The 25,672-nt window shown below is 39.3% G+C and overlaps 1 protein-coding gene across 5 annotated transcripts in view; it reads left to right on the forward strand.

Annotated features, from left to right (window-relative positions):
* LOC113889641 (guanylate-binding protein 4-like) overlaps window positions 1–25,672 on the forward strand; it is a 66,312-nt gene that overhangs the window by 12,381 nt on the left and 28,259 nt on the right. For 3 of the 5 annotated variants that reach the window (XM_027536617.1, XM_027536616.1, XM_027536614.1), the window contains exon 2: window positions 18,031–18,226. The exons of 1 other annotated variant lie outside the window; for it this stretch is intronic. In XM_027536617.1, the coding sequence (XP_027392418.1) occupies window positions 18,037–18,226 (190 nt within the window). In that variant the 5' untranslated portion in view covers window positions 18,031–18,036. Of the gene's footprint in view, window positions 1–1,844; window positions 1,948–18,030; window positions 18,227–25,672 lie in introns of all 5 variants that reach the window. One more of the 5 variants, XM_027536615.1, reaches the window with a different exon arrangement.

A 25,672-nucleotide genomic window follows, 5' to 3' on the forward strand; every position in this document is an offset into this window, starting at 1 on the left:
TAATAATCTGTTTTCATATAACACTTGTAAATACTTTGGTAATAGTATATATCATGTTCCAGAGCCAAACATATCTAAGTGGCCTTACAGTCTTCATCTAGAAACACAAATCTTTATACCCTAACTGACAACAACAAAAAGTTGATGAAAACAAGAGAGGAGACACAGAGAGACAGAACAAGACCAAGAGCGAGAGAGAGAAAAAAAAGAAAGAAAGAAAGAAATTTCTTGGATCCAGGTAATTGAGAAATGATTAACTTTATCAGTTTTAGGTCATACGCCTAATCTCCGCCTAAATCAATCTTCGTGGCTCAGGAATTACAGGGCCACAGTAATTTTCCCTGCTTGGATTCAAGTCTTGAATCTACTCAGTGTAGTCTCAGAATTCTAGAAAAATCCATCCCTGATATTGTCACATACACCTTTACAGTTTCAACACGCTCTGCAGCTCCAAATACGATATCATTTTATTTTACAAAATAAGCATATGGCAATCGGACTAAGGATTTTTATACTGTTCTAGCTGATTTTTCAACTAGAGAAGTCTGCATAGGGAATATGTGCCAAAGCACTTGCTCTTGGGGAGTCTTGGCCATAGAGCTTTGAGGCTACATTCTGCCTGTCCTTCCTTTCTCCTCATTGCCATCTGAAATACAGATGGGATAGCCAGACCCTGATTCACAGGGTTAAAAACCTGTAACAGAAACTGGTGACTAAGTGAAATTCTTGAGCTCCTTTTACAGAACAGCAGATAAGGGAACAGGTTGTTTGAAAACTCCTTTTGTAACACAACAAAACTGGCTGATACCAGGTCAAACCAATACAGCTCATCAGAATCTGTGCAGAAGAGATCTTTTGTCCCATAGGCGACCCACTGTCATCACAGCCCAAAATTCACCAACCTGTTTCACACCAAATCCTCTGTATTTGCACGTGTCCCATGAAGAAGCATGTAACCAAGATAAACTTGCACAGAACACCAATTATCTCACTTTTCCTTACCACCAATCACTTTTCTCTAAGGCATAAGACCATTCTGCTTCTTGCTCCTGTTAATATTCTAAGCCCCTGTCCTCTTGGGAGGCAGACCTGAGACTTGTTCTCTTGCCTCCTTACTGGGTGGCCTCTGCTGCAAACCTTGGTGTCTCAGTGTTTTGGCTTGTAGCTCCTTGGGCAAAAGAACCTGGTTCCCTAACAACAGCAGTCAAGCTTTTAACTTGTAGGGTAGTACAACACCTTAGGATACAGAAAAGAATGGAAGAAATCTTAATGAACGCCCAAACCCCAAAGGTGGATCCACCTTAGTAAAAGAACAGAAAAAAAAAAAAAGAGAGAGTATTTCTGGGCTATAAAAGCAAGGATTAAATACACAGGTTCCTCTGTCCATGGAATTCTCTAGGCAAAAACCCTGGAGTGGGTTGCCATTTACTTCTCCAATGAAGAAAGAAACCACTGAGTTAAAAAGAAAATAGTTTTTTAAAAAGGAAGGGAAAAAGAAATGAATTAAAGACTTTTCAACTGAATAAAAATTAATAAACAAACCCCTTCTTTCACAAAAACACCCCTGAGAGAAAGGCTATTGAACTCTCATCCTACCATTATTTGGGTCCCATTCACTGTGGGGTCAGGAATGCCAAAGTCACCTGTGGAGGAGGGATGAAGTTGGGTTTACCCAGCCAGGCAGGGAGGAACCCTTGTCTCCCTGGCTTTCCTGGAAGGCATCTAGGTTACTGCCTCCAGGAAAGGAAAAAAAAAAAAAATACAAGTCCTTCTGTCCTTTCGATTTCTATTCTCATAAACCCCACCCACACCGAGTGACTTTTAATAACCAACTGGCTTTTCAGCTGCTGAATATAAGAGCAGTTTCCAGAGGAGCCAGAGGCAAGAGGAGCCCTAGGGGCGATCCAGAGCAGCTGACTTGACTCCCAGCTGCAGCGTCTGCTCCATGTAAGTTTGTTCCTAAGCTTGACCTTCCAAGCACTCTTCTATTAAATAAGGACAATAAAATCCCCCAGTGCAGACCCTATCCTGGGGGAGGGGAGGCGAGGATCCCCCCGTGGGGTCAGAGCGTAGCTCAAGCAGCTCAGAGTTGGTTGGCTTTGAGGCATGTCACCCTGATGCTCTGCTCCTCCTGGAGCATGTAGGAGTTGCTGTTGTTCAGCTGCTAAGATGGTGTCCGACTCTGTGCTACCCCATGGGCTGCAGCATCCCAGCCTCCACTACCTCCTGGGGTTTGCTCAAACTCATGTCCATTGAGTCCATGATGCCATCCAACCATTTCATCCTGTTTCACTCCTTCTGCTTCTGCCCTCAATCTTTCCCAGCATCAGGGTCTTTTCCAATATGTTGGCTCTTCACATTAGGTACCCAAAATATTGGAGCTTTAACTTCAGCCATGAATATTCAGAATTGAATTCCTTTAGGATTGACTGGTTTGACCTCCTTGTTGTCCAAGGGAACCCCCTAAGCAGGGCTGGAGCAAAAAGTCCGGCATGGGACAAGGAGAAGAGTATGCTTCATCTTCTGAGAAAAAGGGGCTGAAGTCCTTTTTAGGACTGAGGGCCTAAACTCTCAGCCCCCTCGCAGAAGCCCTGGGTGAAGTCTCCTCCTCCAGCCCTCTCCATCATGACTGCACCCCGCTGGGCACTGGTGGTAGTCCACAGACAATTTAAATCCTAACAGATTAACAGTGGATTTTTTTTTCTCTTAACATTCAATATTCGGAATAATACAAAACTGTATTATTTGAAATAATTTAATCTCATTCTTAATAAAAAAAATACTTACTGTAAGCCAATTCATGTTTATTTACTATGCTTTTTTTTTTAATACCTGGCCCATGCAAATACTGCCTCTTATAACTTCTGATGCTTGCTGAAAATACAGAGTGTGGGGTACTTTTAACTATCACTTCAGATAACTCTACTGAATAGTAACCATTGGAAACTGTTCATCATCTTCTGCCATCTAGTAACACTATTTCATTCTAGTTATTTAGTTTTGAAGTTTCTTCATTTGAAAACCTCAGAATATTTTTAATTAAAAAAATACATGGTAAACTTATGGTGTCCTACCAAAGCTTTATGAATATTCTGACTCAGGAGTGAATGCTACTATTCCTCTTGCTTAAAACTGTTCACCTTAAAAATAGTGATTTTTCAAGTAAAAATGGGTTTACTCAGGAATAGCAGGGGAATTGTCATTTGGGACAAGCAAGCTGTAGCAAAAGACATGGGGCAAATTCAACCAAGAAAAAGAGGAAGTTCCTCCGTCTTATTTTATAGAGAAGAGTAGTAAGTTGGGAAGGATTGTTTTAAAAGAAAGTCCATTGGAGGAAAGCGAGAGTTCAAGGTAATGACCCTTTTTCCTTGGCTGGGTTGCTGGGGTACTCCTGGGTTCTTCTAGGAGATGTGAGGCATACTTTTTCCTGTTGGGGACTCTCACTGGAGAATCTCCTGTTGAAGATTTTTTCCTTGGGGTTTGTGATTGTCAATTCTCATAACTGATCTCCAGTGGTACTGTGTGAGAGCTCTTCTTTCTGGCTTGCTGATTCCATTTGAGTGAAGTTTCCTTTTATTAATTTTCACCAAACACAGAAGTAAAAGGTCATTTTACTGCTCTATCTCTGCTCCCCATCCACTGTAGAAAAAAAAAAAAAAAGAGCAAGAGAGTGTGAGAGAAGGAGAAATTTTAGAGAGGAATTCTTTTGAGCAAATTCATGTTTTTTCCTGACTGAGAGATTTTAGATAAGATATATTCCTTGGAAAATTGCAACTTAAAGAATGTACCAACACATTATAACATATTGTCCAACCTATTTACTGTTGAAGTCATACATTAATGCATGAAAATTTTTAAAAACTTTCTGAGAACTTATATCTTACCAACTGTACAGTAATGAATCAGGCAGGAATTAATGTTTTTCCTATAACACTGGTAAGAAAATGGAGGCTTTGTACGTAAGTTCCTTTTTCAAGGTTTCAACAGACAATAAGTGACTTGAACCCTCAGGTTTGAACCCTGGCAGCCCAACTCCAGAACCTGTACTTGGACATCTCGGGGCAGCTTTCAGCTCCTTCAGCCTGACTCTTCCCCCGCTGCTGTCCTCCCTCTCAGTTGTTACTGCTTGGGCCTCCCAGCCTGCTCATCTTCCTCTTGGGCTGTGCCCTCCCATTGCTGCAACCAGGGAAGGAATTGTCACTTTCTCAGGCCAAAGCCAACTTTCCCCTTTCATTCAGAAATTACCCTCCCAGTCTTCAGAGACACACAATTGTAAAATTATATAGGATTGACTATGTGCTTGTATAACTTGAAGAGTATGGTAAACATTATGAGATACATAATCCTCCTAATGACCCCAATACCCTACATGGATCACAGCCTTGTCATGGTGAAGGGAAATTCAGTTCAGTTTAGTTCAGTCACTCAGTCGTGTCCGACTCTTTGCGACCTCATAAATTGCAGCACACCAGGCTTCCCTGTCCATCACCAACTCCCGGAGTTCACTCAAACTCACGTCCATCAAGTCAGTGATGCCATCCAGCCATTTCATCCTCTGTCGCACCTTTTCCTCCTGCCCCCAATCCCTCCCAGCATCAGAGTCTTTTCCAATGAGTCAACTCTTCGCATGACATGGCCAAAGTACTGGAGTTTCAGCTTTAACATCATTCCTTCCAAAGAACACCTAGGACTGATCTTCAGAATGGACTGGTTGGATCTCCTTGCAGTCCAAGGAACTCTCAAGAGTCTTCTCCAACACCACAGTTCAAAAGCATCAATTCTTCAGCGCTCAGCTTTCTTCACAGTCCAACACTCACATCCATACATGACCACAGGAAAAACCATAGCCTTGACTAGATGGACCTTTGTTGGTAAAGTAATGTCTCTGCTTTTCAATATGCTATCTAGGTTGGTCATAACTTTCCTTCCAAGGAGTAAGCGTCTTTTATTTTTTTATTTATTTTATTTTTTAACTTTACAATATTGTATTGGTTTTGCCATATATCAAAATGAACCCACCACAGGTATACATGTGTTGCCCATCCTGAACCCTCCTCCCTCCTCCCTCCCCATAGCATCCCTCAGGATCCCCACAGCGTCCCAGTGCACCAGCCCCAAGCATCCAGTATCGTGCATCGAACCTAGACTGGCGACTCGTTTCACATATGATATTATACATATTTCAATGCCATTCTCCCAAGTCATCCCACCCTCTCCCCCTCTCACAGAGTCCAAAAGACTATTCTATACATCAGTGTCTCTGTTGTTGTCTCGTATACAGGGTTATTGTTACCATCTTTCTAAATTCCATATATATGTGTTAGTATACTGAATTGGTGTTTTACTTTCTGGCTTACTTCACTCTGTATAATAGGCTCCAGTTTCACCCACCTCATTAGAACTGATTCAAATGTATTCTTTTTAATGGCTGAATAATACTCCATCGTGTATATGTACCACAGCTTTCTTATCCATTCATCTGCTGATGGACATCTAGGTTGCTTCCATGTCCTGGCTATTATAAACAGTGTTGCAATGAACACTGGGGTACACATGTCTCTTTCAATTCTGGTTTCCTCAGTGTGTATGCCCAGCAGTGGGACTGCTGGATCATAAGGTAGTTCTATTTCCAGTTTTTTAAGGAATCTCCACACTGTTCTCCATAGTGGCTGTACTACTTTGCATTCCCATCAACAGTATAAGAGGATTCCCTTTTCTCCACACCCTCTCCAGCATTTATTGCTTGTAGACTTTTGGATCGCAGCCATTCTGACTGGTGTGAAATGGTACCTCATAGTGGTTTTGATATGTATTTCTCTGATAATGAGTGATGTTGAGCATCTTTTCATGTGTTTGTTAGCCATCTGTATGTCTTCTTTGGAGAAATGTCTATTTAGTTCTTTGGCCCATTTTTTGATTGTGTCATTTATTTTTCTGGAATTGAGCTGCAGGAGTTGCTTATATATTTTTGAGATTAGTTGCTTGTCAGTTGCTTCATTTGCTATTATTTTCTCCTATTCTGAAGGCTGTCTTTTCACCTTGCTTATAGTTTCCTTTGTTGTGCAGAAGCTTTTAAGGTTAATTAGGTCCCATTTGTTTATTTTTGCTCTTATTTCCAGTATTCTGGGAGGTGGGTCATAGAGGATCCTGCTGTGATTTATGTCGGAGAGTGTTTTGCCTATGTTCTCCTCTAGGAGTTTTACAGTTTCTGGTCTTACGTTTAGATCTTTAATCCATTTTGAATTTATTTTTGTGCATGGTGTTAGAAAGTGCTCTAGTTTCATTCTTTTACAAGTGGTTGACCAGTTTCCCAGCACCACTTGTTAAAGAGATTGTCTTTAATCAATATCTTTGTATATCCTTGCCTCCTTTGTCAAAGGTGTCCATATGTGTGTGGATTTATCTCTGGGATTTCTATTTTGTTTCATTGATCTATATTTCTGTCTTTGTGCCAATACCATACTGTCTCGATGACTGTGGCTTTGTAGTAGAGCCTGAAGTCAGACAGGTTGATTCCTCCAGTTGCATTCTTCTTTCTCAAGATAGCTTTTGCTATTTGAGGTTTTTTTGTATTTCCATACAAATTGTGAAATTATTTGTTCTAGCTCTGTGAAAAATATCGTTGGTAGCATGATAGGGATTGCATTGAATCTATAAATTGCTTTGGGTAGTATGCTCATTTTCATTATATTAATTCTTCCAATCCACGAACATGGTATATTTCTCCATCTATTAGTGTCCTCTTTGATTTCTTTCACCAGTGTTTCATAGTTTTCTATATATAGGTCTTTAGTTTCTTTAGGTAGATATATTCCTAAGTATTTTATTCTTTTCGTTGCAATGGTGAATGGAATTGTTTCCTTAATTTCTCTTTCTATTTTCTCACTATTAGTGTATAGGAATGCAAGGGGCTTCTGTGTGTTGATTTTATATCCTGCAACTTAACTATATTCATTGATTAGTTCTAGTAATTTTCTGGTGGAGTCTCTAGAGTTTTCTATGTAGAGGATCAGGTCATCTGCAACCAGTGAGAGTTTTACTTCTTCTTTTCCAATTTGGATTCCTTTTGTTTCTTTTTCTGCTCTGATTGCTGTGGCCAAAACTTCCAAAACTATGTTGAATAGTAATGGTGAAAGTGGGCACCCTTGTCTTGTTCCTGACTTTAGAGGAAATGCTTTCAATTTTTCACCATTGAGGATAATGTTTGCCGTGGGTTTGTCATATATAGCTTTTCTTATGTTGAGGTATGTTCCTTCTATTTCTGCTTTCTGGAGACTTTTTATCATAAATAGATGTTGGATTTTGTCAAAGGCTTTCTCTGCATCTATTGAGATAATCATATGGTTTTTGTTTTTCAATTTGTTAATGTGGTGTATTACATTGATTGATTTGTGGATACTGAAGAATCCTTGCATCCCTGGGATAAAGCCCATTTGGTCATGGTGTATGATCTTTTTAATGTGTTGTTGATTCTGATTGCTAGAATTTTGTTAAGGATTTTTGCATCTATGTTCATCAGTGATATTGGCCTGTAGTTTTCTTTTTTGTGTGGCATCTTTGTCAGGTTTTGGTATTAGGGTGATGGTGGCCTCATAGAATGAGTTTGGAAATTTACCTTCCTCTGCAATTTTCTGGAAGAGTTTGAGTAGGATAGATGTTAGCTCTTCTCTAAATTTTTGGTAGAATTCAACTGTGAAGCCGTCCAGACCTGGGCTTTTTTTTTTTTTGCTGGAAGATTTCTAATTACAGTTTCAATTTCCATGCTTGTGATGGGTCTGTTAAGATTTTCTATTTCTTCCTGGTCCAGTTTTGGAAAGTTGTACTTTTCTAAGAATTTGTCCATTTCTTCCACGTTGTCCATTTTATTGGCATATAATTGCTGATAGTAGTCTCTTATGATCCTTTGTATTTCTGTGTTGTCTGTTGTGATCGCTCCATTTTCATTTCTAATTTTATTGATTTGATTTTTCTCCCTTTGTTTCTTGATGAGTCTGGCTAATGGTTTGTCAATTTTATTTATCCTTTCAAAGAACCAGCTTTTGGCTTTGTTGATTTTTGCTATGGTATCTTTTGTTTCTTTTGCATTTATTTTTGCCTTAATTTTTAAGACTTCTTTCCTTCTACTAACCCTGGGTTTCTTCATTTCTTCCTTTTCTAGTTACTTTAGGTGTAGAGTTAGGTTATTTATTTGACTTTTTTCTTGTTTCTTGAGGTATGCCTGTATTGCTATGAACTTTCCCCTTAGGACTACTTTTACAGTGTCCCACAGGTTTGTGTTTGTTTTGTTTTCATTTTCATTCGTTTCTATACAAATTTTGATTTCTTTTTTGATTTCTTCTGTGGTTTGTTGGTTATTCAGCAGCGTGTTGTTCAGCCTCCATATGTTGGAATTTTTAATAGTTTTTCTCCTGTTCCATGTGCACTTGAGAAAAAGGTGAAGTTCATTGTTTTGGGATGAAATGTCCTATAGATATCAATCAGGTCTAACTGGTCTATTGTAACATTTAAAGTTTGTGTTTCCTTGTTAATTTTCTGTTTAGTTGATCTATCCATAGGTGTGAGTGGGGTATTAAAGTCTCCCACTATTATTGTCTTATTGTTAATTTCTCCTTTCATACTTGTTAGCATTTGTCTTACATATTTCGGTGCTCCTATGTTGGGTGCATATATATTTATAATTGTTATATCTTCTTGGATTGATCCTTTGATCATTATGTAGTGACCTTCTTTGTCTCTTTTCACAGCCTTTGTTTTAAAGTCTATTTTATCTGATATGAGTATTGCTACTCCTGCTTTCTTTTGGTCCCTATTTGCATGGAAAATCTTTTTTCGGCCCTTCACTTCCAGTCTGTAGGTGTCCCCTGTTTTGAGGTGGGTCTCCTGTATACAACATATGTAGGGGTCTTGTTTTTGTATCCATTCAGCCAGTCTTTGTCTTTTGGTTGGGGTATTAAACCCATTTATGTTTAAGGTAATTATTGATAAGTATGATCTCATTGCCATTTACTTTATTGTTTGGGGTTCGAATTTATACACCATTTTTGTGTTTCCTGTCTAGAGAATACCCTTTAGTATTTGTTGGAGAGCTGGTTTGGTGGTGCTGAATTCTCTCAGCTTTTGCTTGTCTGTAAAGCTTTTGATTTCTCCTTCATATTTGAATGAGATCCTTGCTGGGTACAATAATCTGGGCTGTAGGTTATTTTCTTTCATCATTTTAAGTATGTCTTGCCATTCCCTCCTGGCTTGAAGAGTTTCTATTGAAAGATCAGCTGTTATCCTTATGGGAATTCCCTTATTTGTGTTATTTGTTGTTTTTCCCTTGCTGCTTTTAATATTTGTTCTTTGTGTTTGATCTTTGTTAATTTGATTAATATGTGTCTTGGGGTGTTTCGCCTTGGGTTTATCCTGTTTGGGACTCTGGGTTTCTTGGACTTGAGTGATTATTTACTTCCCCATTTTAGGGAAGTTTTCAACTATTATCTCCTCAAGCATTTTCTCATGGTCTTTCTTTTTGTCTTCTTCTTCTGGGACCCCTGTGATTCAAATGTTGTAGCGTTTAATATTGTCCTGGAGATCTCTGAGATTGTCCTCATTTCTTTTAGTTCATTTTCCTTTTTCCCTCTCTGATTCATTTATTTCTACCATTCTATCTTCTAATTCACTAATCCTATCTTCTGCCTCTCTTATTCCACTATTTGTTGTCTCCAGAGTGTTTTTGATCTCATTTATTTCATTATTCATTATATATTGACTCTTTTTTATTTCTTCTAGTCCTTGTTAAACCTTTCTTGCATCTTCTCAATCCTTGTCTCCAGGCTATTTTTCTGTGATTCCATTTTGATTTCAAGATTTTGGCTCAATTTCACTATCATTATTTGGAATTCTTTATCAGGTAGATTCCCTATCTCTTCCTCTTTTGTTCTGGTTTGGTGGGCATTTATCCTGTTCCTTTACCTGCTGGGTATTCCTCTGTCTCTTCATCTTGTTTAAATTGCTGAGTTTGGGGTGTCTTTTCTGTATTCTGGTAGTTTGTGGAGTTCTCTTTATTGTCGCATTTCCTCACTGTGTGTGGGTTTGTACAGGTGGCTTGTCAAGGTTTCTTGGTTAGGGAAGCTTGTGTCGGTGTTCTGGTGGGTGGAGCTGGATTTTTTTCTCTCTGGAGTGCAATGAAGTGTCCAGTAATGAGTTATGAGATGTCTATGGTTTTGGGGTGACTTTGGGCAGCCTGTATATTGGAGCTCAGGGCTGTGTTCCTGTGTTGCTGGAGAATTTGTGTGCTATGTCTTGCCCTGGAACTTGTTGGCCCTTGTGTGGTGCTTGGTTTCAGTGTAGGTATGGAGGCATTTGATGAGCTCCTGTCAATTAATGTTCCCTGGAGTCAGGAGTTCCCTGGAGTCAGGGTTTGGACTTAAGCCTCCTGCTTCCAGTTATCAGTCTTATTTTTACAGTAATCTCAATACTTCTCCTTCTATACAGCACCATTGATAAAACATCTAGGTTAAAGATGAAAAGTTTCTCCACCATGAGTGTCATCCAGAGAAGTTCACAGCGTTACATGAAGAAGAGAAGAGGTAGGAGGGAGGTAGAGGTGACCTGAATGAGATGAGGTGGAATCAATAGAGGAGAGAGCGGGCTAGCCAGTAATCACTTCCTTATGTGCACTCCACAACTGGACTGCTCAGAGATGTTCACGAAGTTATACAGAGAAGAGAAGAAGGAGGAAGGAGGCAGAGGTGGCCAGGAGGATAAAAGGGGGGAGTGAAAAGGAGAGAGACAGATCCAGCCAGTAATCAGTTCCCTAAGTGTTCTCCACCATCTAGAACACACAGAAATTCACAGAGTTGGGTAGAGTAGAGAGGGGTTAGGGGGGAGACATAGGCGACCTGGTGGAGAAAAAGGAGAGTCCAAAGAGGGAGATAGCAGTCAAGCCAGTAATCTCACTCCCTAGTAAAAAATGGGTACTGAAGATTGGGTCCTTAAAGGTACAAAATTGGTAACAAATACCTAAAAGCAAAAATTAAAAATCTAGAGTAGAGTTTGGAATTTCAAAAATAAAATGTTAAAGAAAAGAAGAAAAAAAAAAGAAAGAAAGAGAAAAGAAAAAAAAAGGTCACAAAAATTATAAAAAATACATATTATGAAGTTTGCTTTTTTTTTAAAAATAGTCTTTTTTTTTGCAAAGTAATAGTAGGTTATAAAAGTGAAAATTAAAGGAGTAATAAAGGACTTAATTTTTTTTTAATTTAAAAAAAAAGAAAGAAAGAATGATCATAAAAATAGTAAAAATATATCTACGACTTTCTCTGGTGTTGTTGTGGATATTGTGGGGTCAGTTCATTTTCGGCTAGTTCCTTGGTCTGGCTTATATTTCTGAAGATCTATAGGTACCTTCCTATGTAGTCGGTACTAACCACAGGGTTTTAATCTATTGCCTGTCGCTTCCAAGGCGGTTCCCTCTGTCATAGCTTCTTCTGTTTGCTGGGCTCTTCAGCTGCCGTCTATGGGGTCGCACAGAGTCAGACTCGACTGAAGTGACTTAGCAGTAGCAGTAGCAGTCAGTGTCTAATTTCCTCTCTGATACAAAGGGGGCAGTGGTGGACACTTTTTTTTTTTTTTTTTAGGCTCACTTGTTCAGTCGCGCTGTGGGGAGGGAGGGATGCTGCAAACAAATAACACTGGCATGTGCTCGCAGTCCTCAGCCACACTGGGCCTGCCCCCGTTCACGGCGCATGTAGCCTCCCTGCCCACACTGCTCAGGCTCTAGGTTGCTCCACCGGGAACCATCCGCGGCCGGCCCTGGGCTGCCTGCACCTCCCAGGTCTAAGCCACTCAGGTTCAGGCACTTGGGTAGTCCTCAGAGGTGCAGACTCAGTTAGACCTGCGTTTTGTGCCCTTCCCAAGTCCAAGCAGCTCAGGTGATGAGGTGTTTGACGAGCACAGTTACTGCGACTTATCGCCTCCCCACTGCTCGGTTTTCTGGGTGTACAACCAGCACACTTTCTCAGGCGGATGTTGACTGTCCAGAACCCCAAGAGGTCTTAGGTAGCAAAGAAGCCTGCTTACAGTTTTGTAGATAATGTCTCTCTGGGGCTGCGATTGCCCCCTTCTGGCTCTGGCTGCCTGTCACCGGAGGGGGACCATCTACAGCCGGCTATCTCTGTTCAGTCCTTTGTTCCGTGTGCGGGCCTGGTGGTGTCTTAGGTTAGGGCTGGCATTTCGCGTGGTAGATATCCCACAGTATGGTTTGCTAGCCCAAATTATTTCGCTCAGATAGCGCTCGGGGTATTTAGGCCAGATCCTTACTCTAAGCGATGCAGTCCGCACCACGCCTCCCTGCCCAGTCCCTGCTTGCTAGTGGCGGGTGCAGGCATCTGCGCTGCTTCTCCGCTGCGGGAGTTACCGTAGGGCTCGTAACCTGTGGTTGTTTTTGTTTTTTTTTAACCTGTGGGTTTTAATTGTTTATTTATTTTTTCTCCCTGTTATGTTGCCCTCTGTGCATCCAAGACTCAGCACAGACACCAGTGAGAATGTTTCCTGGTGTTTGGAAACTTCTCTCTATTTAAGACTCCCTTCCCAGGACGGAGCTCTGTCCCTCCCTCTTTTGTCTCTTTTTTTGTCTTTTATATTTTTTCCTACCTCCTTTCGAAGACAATGGGTAGCTTTTCTGGGTGCCTGATGTCCTCTGCCAGCATTCAGAAGTTGTTTTGTGGAATTTACTCGGCATTTAAATGTTGTTTTGATGAATTTGTGGGGGGAGAAAGTGTTCTCCCCATCCAATTCCTCCGCCATCTTAGCTCCTCTCCACGTCTTTTAATTTCATGGCTGCCATCACCATTTGCAGTGATTTTGGAGCCCCAAAAAATAAAATTTGACACTTTTTCCCCATCTATTTCCCATGAAGTGGTGGGACCAGATGCCATGATCTTCGTTTTCTGAATGTTGAATTTTAAGCCAACTTTTTCACTCTCCTCTTTCACTTTCATCAAGAGGCTTTTTAGTTCCTCTTCACTTTCTGCCATAAGGGTGGTGTCAGCTGCATATCTAAGGTTATTGATATTTCTCCCAGAAATCTTGATTCCAGCTTATGCTTCTTCCAGCCCAGCCTTTCTCATGATGAACTCTGCATATAAGTTAAATAAGCAGGGTGATGGGAGAAGGCAGCGGCAACCCACTCCAGTACTCTTGCCTGGAAAATCCCATGGACAGAGGAGCCTGGTAGGCTGCAATCCATGGGGTCGCAAAAAGTCAGACACGACTGAGCGACTTCACTTTCACTTTTCACTTTCATGCATTGAGAAGGAAATGGCAACCTACTCCAGTGTTCTTGCCTGGAGAATCCCAGGGACGGAGGAGCCTGGTGGGCTGCCGTCGATGGGGTCTCACAGAGTCGGACACGACTGAAGCAAATTAGCAGCAGCAGCAGCAGCAATCAGGGTGACAGTATACAGCCTTGATATACTCCTTTTCCTATCTGGAACTAGTCTGTTGTTCCATGTCCAATTCTAACTGTTGCTTCCTGACCTGCAAATAGGTTTCTCAAAAGGAATGTCTGGTGGTATGATATTCCCATCTCTTTCAGAATTTTCCACAGTTTATTGTGATCCACACAGTCAAAGGCTTTGGCATAGTCAATAAAGCAGAAATAGATGTTTTTCTGGAATTCTCTTCCTTTTTCGATGATCCAGCAGATGTTGGCTATTTAATCTCTGGTTCCTCTGCCTTTTCTAAAATCAGCTTGAACATCTGGAAGTTCACAGTTCACGTATTGCTGAAGCCTGGCTTGGAGAATTTTGAGCATTACTTTACTAGCATGTGAGATGAGTGCAGTTGTGCAGTAGTTTGAGCATTCTTTGGCATTGCCTTTCTTTGGGATTGGAATGAAAACTGACCTTTTCCAGTCCTGTGACCACTGTTGAGTCTTCCAAATTTGCTGCCATATTGAGTGCAACACTTACATAGCATCATCTTTCAGGATTTGAAATAGCTCCAGTGGAATTCCATCACCTCTGCTAGCTTTGTTCATAGTGATGCTTTCTAAGGCCCACTTGACTTCACATTCCAGGATGTCTGGCTCTAGGTGAGTGATCAGACCATCGTGATTATCTGTGTCATGAAGATCTTTTTTGTACAATTCTTCTGTGTATTCTTGCCACTTCTTAATATCTTCTGCTTCTGTTAGTTCCATACCATTTCTGTCCTTTAATGAGATAGTCAATACCAAAATCAGACTGATTATATTCTTTGCAGCCCATATTGGAGGAGCTCTATACAGTCAGCAAAAATAAGACCTAGAGCTGACTGTGGCTCAGATCATGAGCTATTTATTGAAAAAAATAAGGCTTAAATTGAAGAAAGTAGCAAAAACTGCTAATCCATTAGCTATGACCTAGATAAAATCCCTTATCATTATACACTGGTTTGGTTTGTGAACCTATGGACTGTAGCCTGCCAGTTTCCTCTGTGCATGGGATTATTTTCCAGGCAAGAATACTAGAGTGGGTTGCCGATTCCTTCTCCAGGGGATCTTTCCAACCCAGAAATTGAATCAGATCTCCTGCATTGCAGGCAGATTCTTTACTGACTGCACTATGAGGGAAGTCCTTGATTATACACTGGAGGTGATAAATAGATTCAAAGGATTAGATCTGATAGAATACCTGAAGAACTATGGGCAGAGATTCATAACATTGTACAGGAGGCAATGATGAAAACAATCCACCCCCAAAAAAATAAAAAAAGAAATGCAAGAAAGCAAAGTGGTTGTCTGAGGAGGCCTTACAATTAGCTGAGAAAAGAAAAGACGTGAAAGGCAAGGGAGAAAGGAAAAGATAAACCCAACTGAATGCAGAGTTTCAGAGAATAACAAGGAGAAATAAAAAGGCCTTCTTAAGTGAACAATGCAAAGAAATAGAGGAAAACAATAGTATGGTAAAGACTAGAGACTTCTTCAAGAAAATTGGAGATATCAAGAGAACCATTTCATGCAAAGATGGGCACAATTAAGGATATAAGCAGTAAGAACATAACAGAAGCAGAAGAGGTTAAGAAGAGGTGGAAAGAATACACAGAAGACCTACACACACAAAAAAGTAATGTCCTAGATAACCACGATGGAGTGATCACTCACCTAGAGTCAGATATCCTGGAGTGTGAAGTCAAGTGGGCCTTAGAAAGCATTACTATGAACAAAGCTAATGGAGGAGATGGAATTCCAGCTGAGCTATTTAAAATCCTAAAGGATGGTGCAATTAAAGTGCTGCACTCAATATATCAGCAAATTTGGAAATCCAGTAGTGGCCCCAGGACTGGAAAAGGTAAGTTTTCATTCCAACCCAAAAGAAGGGCAATGCCAAAGAATGTTCAAACTACTGTCCAGTCACTCTCATTGCACATGCTAGCAAGGTAAGGCTCAAAATCCTTCAAGCTTGGCTTCAGCCATACACGAAATGAGAACTTCCAGATGTACAAACTGGATTTAGAAAAGGGAGAGGAACCAAGGATCAAATTGCTAACATCTGTTGGATCATAGAAAAAGCATGGGAATTCCAAAAAACCTACTTCTGCTTCATTGACTATGATAAGCCTTTGACTGTGCATCATAAAAAACCATGGAAAATTCTTCAAGAGACATGAATATCAGACCACCTTAAATGCCTCCTGAGAAACCTGTATGCAAGTCAAGAAACAACAGTTAGAACCAGACATGGAACAATGAACTGGTTCAAAATTGGGAAAGGATGATGACAAGGCTTTATATTGACACCCTGCTTATTTATTCATAATGTATATGCAGAGTACATCATGCAAAAAGCTGGTTTGGATGAATCACAAGCTGGAATCAAGATTTCCAGGAGAAATATCAACAGCCTCAGATATGCAGATGATACCACTCTAATCGCAGAAATTGAAGAGGAACTAAAGAGTCTCTTCATGAGGGTGAAAGAGGAGAGTGAAAAAGCTGACTTAAAACTCAACATTCAGAAAACTAAGACCATGGCATCCAGTCGAAGCAGTGACAGATTTTATTTTCATGGGCTCTAAAATGATTGCAGATAGTGACTGCAGTCGTGAAATTAAAAAAAACACTTGCTCCTTGGAAGGAAAGCTATGACAACCTAGACAACATATTAAAAAGCAGAGACGTCACTTTGCCAACAAAGGTGTGTATAGTCAAAGCCATGGTTTTTCCACTAGTCATGTATGGATGTGAGAGTTGGACCATAAAGACTGAGTGCCAAAAAATTTATGCTTTCAAATTGTGGTGCTGGAGAAGACTCTTGAGAGTCCCTTGTACTGCAAGGAGATCAAATCAGTCAATCTAAAGGAAATTAACCCTGAATATTCATTGGAAGGACTGATGCTGAAGCTGAAGCTCCAATACTTTGGCCACCTCATGCAAAATGCCACCTAGAAAAGACCCTGATGCTGGGAAAGATTTAGGGCAGGAGGCGAAGGAATGATAGAGGATGAAATGGTTAGATAGTATCACTGACTCAGTGGACATGATTTTGACCAAACTCCGGGTGATAGTGAAGGACAAAGAAGCCTAGCATGCTGTAGTTGGACACAACTTAGCAACTGAACAACAACGACCTTAATGACAGATTGATCTTTACTTTTCATGTCACCACTTTACAGAAGAGAAACTTGAGGCACAGAGAAATTAATCTTCCCAGTCATCACACAGTTCATAAAGTATGGCAACATGTGGACGTTGCTTAGCATAGTCTTTGAGAAAATAAAGGGACAATCCAAGCTCTCTGACTGCTACTGCAGTCTGTCTCTTGAGATCATGAAACACCCTACCATTGTAATGAAATTATTTAAAGTAGAAGCTAGCCCAGATGTGAGACTCTGACATATCTAGGCAGATCTGACAACACCCTGGTTGCTTACATTTCTTCTCTATCTGCTTTAGAAATATCCTATAATTTCTGTTAATAAATTAATTCTTACATGCACAACATTGTATAGGTACCTTAAATTCTGTTGTTTTTTTTTGTTTTTGTTTTTGTTTTGTTTTTTTTTTTTGAGAGAAAGCTGCATTCATTATCTCAACTTCTTTCTCTCACAGTCCCTCCTCTTCCAGCCTGTTTCTGCTCCCACTGCTTCCCTGCATCTGTCTGTTCTCATCAAAGGATGAGGACACTGATCACCTTCATCTTGCCTTAATTGTCAAGGTCTTCCCTGGATAGCCTCTCCATAAATTCAACCCTCAGTGTTCCATAGGCCATTGCTTGCTCATTTCCTTCTGATACTTTACTACCCTCTCATGTACATATAGGGCTTCCCAGGTGGCTCAGTGTTAAAGAATCTGCCTACCAATGCAGGAGACATGGGTTTGCTCCCTGGGTTGGGAAGCTCTCCTGGAGTAGTAAGTGGCAGTCCACTCCAGTATTCTTGCCTGGAAAATCCCAAGGACAGAGAACCCTAGCAAGCTACAGTCCATGGGATGGTAAAGAGTTGGATATGGCTGAGCATGTACAAGCCTTACATATATGTATTTTGGTTTTACTTTCTATATTATCTGTTTCCTCCACTAGAATAGAGTACCATAAGGCAGAGATTTCTATCCATTTTCTTCAGTTTGATACTGAGCCCCTAGAGCAGTGTTCAGCACATGGTAGGTTCTCAGTGAATATTTGTACAATTAATGAGTGACCAAATCATTCTGACACTCCAAAAATCATCTCTGATCACTCCTCATCTCCTTCATGTCCCATCTGCCTCTACTCACCCCCAAAATGTTAGTGTTTTCAAGGTTCCATCATCAATACTTTGTTTTCTCATTCTGTTCACTGTAGGGCTCATGCGGGCAAGGTTGTTTTAGAGTTCATTTAAAGATCAATAAGATAATTTCCATAATTTACCTGTACAGGCCTTGACACAGGTTGGCTAAATACTTACCTTTTAGAAACATGCAAAGCGTGGAGAATTGATATATAAGTTCCACAAGCAGAAGGCTGATGCTCGCTGTGAGAGGTGACTTCCAGATCTTATAGTCTACTGAGTTGTTCCTCTGGGTTACAGAGTCCCATGACATCTCGAGCTACCAAAATGGACCCCATCTGTTTGGTGGAAAACCGGAAAAATCAACTATCAGTAAACCCTAAAGCACTGAAGATTCTTGACGAGATATCTCAGCCTCTGGTGGTGGTGGCCATTGTAGGGCTGTATCGGACAGGAAAGTCCTACCTGATGAACCGCCTGGCAGAACAGAACCACGGTGAGTATTGTTCAGGACCATTTGCTGGGAAACAGTGATAACACAGGCTGCTGATCATCCTCCTCTAGTGCCCTGTTAAGGAAGAGCCTAACTCCTCCCCACTAAAAACAACTTCTTATTTTTTTTTTCTAATTTTATTTTATTTTTAAACTTTACATAATTGTATTAGTTTTGCCAAATATCAAAATGAATCCACCACAGGTATACATGTGTTCCCCATCCCGAACCCTCCTCCCTCCTCCCTCCCCATACCATCCCTCTGGGCCGTCCCAGTGCACCAGCCCCAAGCATCTAGCATCATGCATCGAACCTGGACTGGCAACTCGTTTCCTACATGATATTTTAAACAACTTCTTAATTCCCACCACTGAATTTGTAACTCCAAACCTGTCTCTCCACAATGTTCCCTCTTGTATCCAGTAATGGAGAGTTCACAGACCCATCAAAATGTCCATCTTATTTGTCCCAATCCCATTCACTGCCATCTTCTCAAGGGTTCATCTTCAAAAATGACTCCCTTCCTTTCTCCTTCATCACTTTTGCCCTAAACCACAGGGTTATTTCAAATAGCACACAAATGTTATTCAACATGCTCTGTTTTTTAGAAGAGATGTAAAGAAATACACACAGATGAATTCCTAAAACTCTCATATCTCAATGAGGCTACCATCCATCATTTTTTGCTTCATTTAATTTCCTTATTTCCAAGCTTTGGTAAATTATACCCATTTCTCTACTTAGTCTTTTCTATTATCTGAACTATAATACATATAGAACAGTGCATAAATATATATATACACACACAACAAAGGTGATAAACCTAAAGTGATCATCTGTGTAATCAGTACACACATCAAGAAATACTTCAACACCCAAAAGCCCAAATCATGCCTTCTCATACCTTCACAACAAAATCAAAACGTCTCACCCATGTTTTGATTTCCATGGTGCATTGTTTCATTCTTCCTTTTTAAAAATGGCTTTAAATTATGTTTCTGCATTTGTTAAGGATTGCTCAAACTTAATACAAAGGGAGTTACATTGTGACAATCATGGGGGTCTTGCTTCTTTAGCTCAACAAGAAGTTTATGAGGGTCATCTAGTTTGTCATACACATCTATAATTCATGTATATTCACCACTGTAGAGTATGCTATTGACGGAGGATAGGAACTTTTAGTTATTCACTCATTGATGATGAACACTGGTATTATTTGTAGCTCCAACTTTTATGGGTTCACTGTTGTGAATATTCTTGTATCTATATCCTGGTGCACGTGTACACTAGCTACCCTTGTTTGATATACTCAGAAGTGCCATTTCTGGGTCATGGAGTCCATATGTTTTCAGGTTTTCAAGATAATATCAAACAGTGTTTCAAGTTTTATGTGCAATTTATGTGCATATTAGCAGTAAGTGGAATTCTCCACATCATCATAAAAATTGGGTAAGAATTTTTTTTAGCTTTGGCTGACCTGGTGTCTGTACACTTGCACATTATTTGCCTCATTACAGGTAAGTAGTACCAGTAGATAGACTTCTTCCTGCCTTCCTCTTTCTTTCACCCATTGGCCTCAAATTAAAAATTTTATATTTGTCTTTCTTTTAAGAAATTATTGACAACTAGGCAGGGGAGAGCACTTTTATTTTGCCAGGCTAAAATACTTAATAGGTCATTTTTTTGGTGATTAAAATTTGAGAACTCTAAGAAATGATATCAGTCAAGATGTTTCAACAGTCAAGGTGTTTCAACAATATTCCTTTTTATTTTATTCAAGATAACATCAGGTAATAAGGAGGTGATTTCCATTACTAAGGAAATCCTTCACCTGGTTATGTTTTAAAGAACTTGAATTATGTCACTACTATCCCAATTAAATGACAGGAAGAACAAAAACAAACAAGCAAAATTGGTGCCCAGTCAAAGTTCACTAGCAGAAGCAGCTCACTACTGTCACCTTCTTATGATTCTTTTCTTTTTTTCAACTACAATTTTATTTTATTTTTAAACTTTACAAAATTGTATTAGTTTTGCCAAATATCAAAATGAATCCACCACAGGTATACATGTATTCTCCATTCTGAACCCTCCTCCCTCCTCCCTCACCATAGCATCCCTCAGGGTCATCACACTGCACTAGCCCCAAGCATCCAGTATCGTGCATTGAACCTGGACTGGCAACTCGTTTCATACATGATATTTTACATGTTTCAATGCCATTCTCCCAAATCTTACCACCCTCTCCCTCTCCCACAGAGTCCATAAGACTGTTCTATACATCAGTGTCTCTTTTGCTGTATCATACACAAGGTTATTGTTACCATCTTTCTAAATTCCATATATATGCGTTAGTATACTGTATTGGTGTTTTTCTTTCTGGCTTACTTCACTCTGTATAATAGGCTCCAGTTTCATCCACCTCATTAGAACTGATTCAAATGTATTCTTTTTAATGGCTGAGTAATACTCCATTGTGTATATGTACCACAGCTTTCTTATCCATTCATCTGCTGATGGACATCTAGGTTGCTTCCATGTCCTGGCTATTATAAACAGTGCTGTGATGAACATTGGGGTACACGTGTCTCTTTCCCTTCTGGTTTCCTCAGTGTGTATGCCCAGCAGTGGGATTGCTGGATCATAAGGCAGTTCTATTTCCAGTTTTTTAAGGAGTCTCCACACTGTTCTCCATAGTGGCTGTACTAGTTTGCATTCCCACCAACAGTGTAAGAGGGTTCCCTTTTCTCCACACCCTCTCCAGCATTTATTGCTTGTAGACTTTTGGATCGCAGCCATTCTGACTGGTGTGAAATGGTACCTCATAGTGGTTTTGATTTGCATTTCTCTGATAATGAGTGATGTTGAGCATCTTTTCATGTGTTTGTTAGTCATCTGTATGTCTTCTTTGGAGAAATCTCTATTTAGTTCTTTGGCCCATTTTTTGATTGGGTCATTTATTTTTCTGGAGTTGAGCTGTAGGAGTTGCTTGTATATTTTTGAGATTAGTTGTTTGTCAGTTGCTTCATTTGCTATTATTTTCTCCCATTCTGAAGGCTGTCTTTTCACCTTGCTAATAGTTTCCTTTGATATGCAGAAGCTTTTAAGGTTAATTAGGTCCCATTTGTTTATTTTTGTTATTATTTCCAATATTCTGGGAGGTGGGTCATAGAGGATCCTGCTGTGATGTATGTCAGGGAGTGTTTTGCCTATGTTCTCCTCTAGGAGTTTTATAGTTTCTGGTCTTACATTTAGATTTTTAATCCATTTTGAGTTTATTTTTGTGTATGGTGTTAGAAAGAGTTCTAGTTTCATTCTTTTACAAGTGGTTGACCAGATTTCCCAGCACCACTTGTTAAAGAGATTGTCTTTAATCCATTGTATATTCTTGCCTCCTTTGTCAAAGATGAGGTGTCCATATGTGTGTGCATTTATCTCTGGGCTTTCTATTTTGTTCCATTGATCTATATTTCTGTCTTTGTGCCAGTACCATACTGTCTTGATAACTGTGGCTTTGTAGTAGAGCCTGAAGTCATGTAGGTTGATGCCTCCAGTTCCATTCTTCTTTCTCAAGATAGCTTTGGCTATTCGAGGTTTTTTGTATTTCCATAGAAATTTTGAAATTATTTGTTCTAGCTCTGTGAAGAATACTGTTGGTAGCTTGATAGGGATTGCATTGAATCTATAAATTGCTTTGGGTAGTATACTCATTTTCACTATATTGATTCTTCCAATCCATGAACATGGTATATTTCTCCATCTATTAGTGTCCTCTTTGATTTCTTTCACCAGTGTTTTATAGTTTTCTATATATAGGTCTTTAGTTTCTTTAGGTAGATATATTCCTAAGTATTTTATTCTTTCCATTGCATTGGTGAATGGAATTGTTTCCTTAATTTCTCTTTCTGTTTTCTCATTATTAGTGTATAGGAATGCAAGGGATTTCTGTGTGTTGATTTTATATACTGCAAGTTTACTATAGTCATTGATTAGTTCTAGTAATTTTCTGGTGGAGTCCTTAGGGTTTTCTATGTAGAGGATCATGTCATCTGCAACCAGTGAGAGTTTTACTTCTTCTTTTCCAATTTAGATTCCTTTTATTCCTTTTTCTGCTCTGATTGCTGTGGCTAAAACTTCCAAAACTATGTTGAATAGTAATGGTGAAAGTGGGCACCCTTGTCTTGTTCCTGACTTTAGAGGAAATGCTTTCAATTTTTCACCATTGAGGATAATGTTTGCCGTGGGTTTGTCATATATAGCTTTTATTATGTTGAGGTATGTTCCTCCTATTACTGCTTTCCGGAGAGTTTTTACCATAAATGGTTGTTGAATTTTGTCAAAGGCTTTCTCTGCATCTATTGAGATAATCATATGGTTTTTATTTTTCAATTTGTTAATGTGGTGTATTACATTGATTGATTTGCGGATATTGAAGAATCCTTGCATCCCTGGGATAAAGCCACTTGGTCATGGTGTATGATCTTTTTAATGTGTTGTTGGATTCTGATTGCTAGAATTTTGTTAAGGAATTTTGCATCTATGTTCATCAGTGATATTGGCCTGTAGTTTTCTTTTTTGTGGGATTTTTGTCAGGTTTTGGTATTAGGGTGATGGTGGCCTCATAGAATGAGTTTGGAAGTTTACCTTCCTCTGCAATTTTCTGGAAGAGTTTGAGTAGGATAGATGTTAGCTCTACTCTAAATTTTTGGTAGAATTCAGCTGTGAAGCCATCTGGACCTGGGCTTTTGTTTGCTGGAAGATTTTTGATTATGGTTTCAATTTCCATGCTTGTGATGGGTCTGTTAAGATTTTCTATTTCTTCCTGGTCCAGTTTTGGAAAGTTGTACTTTTCTAAGAATTTGTCCATTTCTTCCACGTAGTCCATTTTATTGGCATATAATTGTTGATAGTAGTCTCTTATGATCCTTTGTATTTCTGTGTTGTCTGTTTGATCTCTCCATTTTCATTTCTAATTTTATTGACTTGATTTTTCTCCCTTTGTTTCTTGATGAGTCTGGCTAATGGTTTGTCAATTTTATTTATCCTTTCAAAGAACCAGCTTTTGGTTTTGTTGATTTTTGCTATGGTCTCTTTTGTTTCTTTTGCATTTATTTCTGCTCTAATTTTTAAGATTTCTTTCCTTCTACTAACCCTGGGGTTCTTCATTTCTTCCTTTTCTAGTTGCTTTAGGTGTAGAGTTAGGTTATTTATTTGACTTTTTTCTTGTTTCTTGAGGTGTGCCTGTATTGCTATGAACTTTCCCCTTAGGACTGCTTTTACCGTGTCCCACAGGTTTTGGGTCGTTGTGTTTTCATTTTCATTCGTTTCTATGCAAATTTTTATTTCTTTTTGACTTCTTCTGTGGTTTGTTGGTTATTCAGCAGTGTGTTGTTCAGCCTCCATATGTTGGAATTTTTAATACTTTTTCTCCTGTAATTGAGATCTAATCTTACTGCATTGTGGTCAGAAAAGATGTTTGGAATGATTTCTATTTTTTTGAATTTACCAAGGCTAGCTTTATGGCCCGGGATGTGATCTATCCTGGAGAAGGTTCCATGTGCGCTTGAGAAAAAGGTGAAATTCATTGTTTTGGGATGAAATGTCCTATAGATATCAATTCGGTCTAACTGGTCTATTGTATCATTTAAAGTTTGTGTTTCCTTGTTAATTTTCTGTTTAGTTGATCTATCCATAGGTGTGAGTGGGGTATAAAGGTCTCCCACTATTACTGTGTTATTGTTAATTTCTCCTTTCATACTTGTTAGCATTTGTCTTACATATTTCGGTGCTCCTATGTTGGGTACATATATATTTATAATTGTTATATCTTCTTCTTGGATTGATCCTTTGATCATTATGTAATGACCTTCTTTGTCTCTTTTCACAGCCTTTGTTTTAAAGTCTATTTTATCTTATATGAGTATTGCTACTCCTACTTTCTTTTGGTCCCTATTTGCATGGAAAATCTTTTTCCAGCCCTTCACTTTCAGTCTGTATGTGTCCCCTGTTTTGAGGTGGGTCTCTTGTAGACAACATATGTAGGGGTCTTGTTTTTGTATCCATTCAGCCAGTCTTTGTCTTTTGGTTGGGGCATTCAACCCATTTACATTTAAGGTAATTACTGATAAGTATGATCCTGTTGCCATTTACTTTATTGTTTTGGGATCGAATTTATACACCGTTTTTGTGTTTCCTGTCTAGAGAATATCCTTTAGTATTTGTTGGAGAGCTGGTTTGGTGGTGCAGAATTCTCTCAGCTTTTGCTTGTCTGTAAAGCTTTTGATTTCTCCTTCATATTTGAATGAGATCCTTGCTGGGTACAATAATCTGGGCTGTAGGTTATTTTCTTTCATCATTTTAAGTATGTCTTGCCATTCCCTCCTGGCTTGAAGAGTTTCTATTGAAAGATCAGCTGTTATCCTTATGGGAATTCCCTTATTTGTGTTATTTGTTGTTTTTCCCTTGCTGCTTTTAATATTTGTTCTTTGTGTTTGATCTTTGTTAATTTGATTAATATGTCTCTTGGGGTGTTTCACCTTGGGTTTATCCTGTTTGGGACTCTCTGGGTTTCTTGGACTTGGGTGATTATTTCCTTCCCCATTTTAGGGAAGTTTTCCACTATTATCTCCTCAAGTATTTTCTCATGGTCTTTCTTTTTGTCTTCTTCTTCTGGAATCCCTATGATTCGAATGTTGTAGCATTTAATATTGTCCTGGAAATCTCTGAGATTGTCCTCATTTCTTTTAATTTGTTTTTCTTTTATCCTCACTGATTCATTTATTTCTACCATTCTATCTTCTAATTCACTAATCCTATCTTCTGCCTCTGTTATTCTACTATTTGTTGCCTCCAGAGTGGTTTTAATTTCATTTATTGCATTATTCATTATATATTGACTCTTTTTTATTTCTTCTAGGTCCTTGTTAAACCTTTCTTGCATCTTCTCAATCCTTGTCTCCAGGCTATTTTTCTGTGATTCCATTTTAATTTCAAGATTTTGGCTCAATTTCACTATCATTATTCGGAATTCTTTATCAGGTAGATTCCCTATCTCTTCCTCTTTTGTTTGGGTTGGTGGGCATTTATCCTGTTCCTTTACCTGCTGGGTATTCCTCTGTCTCTTCATCTTGTTTAAATTGCTGAGTTTGGGGTGTCTTTTCTGTATTCTGGAAGTTTGTGGAGTTCTCTTTATTGTGGCCTTTCCTCGCTGTGTGTGGGTTTGTACAGGCGGCTTGTCAAGGTTTCCTGGTTAGGGAAGCTTGTGTCGGTGTTCTGGTGGGTGGAGCTGTATTTCTTCTCTCTGGAGTGCAATGAAATGTCCAGTAATGAGTTATGAGATGTCTATGGTTTTGGGGTGACTTTGGGCAGCCTGTATCTTGAATCTCAGGGCTGTGTTCCTTTGTTGCTGGAGAATTTGCTTGGTATGTCTTGCCCTGGAACTTGTTGGCC

Source organism: Bos indicus x Bos taurus, chromosome 3 (genome assembly GCF_003369695.1).
Source record: "Bos indicus x Bos taurus breed Angus x Brahman F1 hybrid chromosome 3, Bos_hybrid_MaternalHap_v2.0, whole genome shotgun sequence".
Taxonomy (NCBI): domain Eukaryota; kingdom Metazoa; phylum Chordata; class Mammalia; order Artiodactyla; family Bovidae; genus Bos; species Bos indicus x Bos taurus.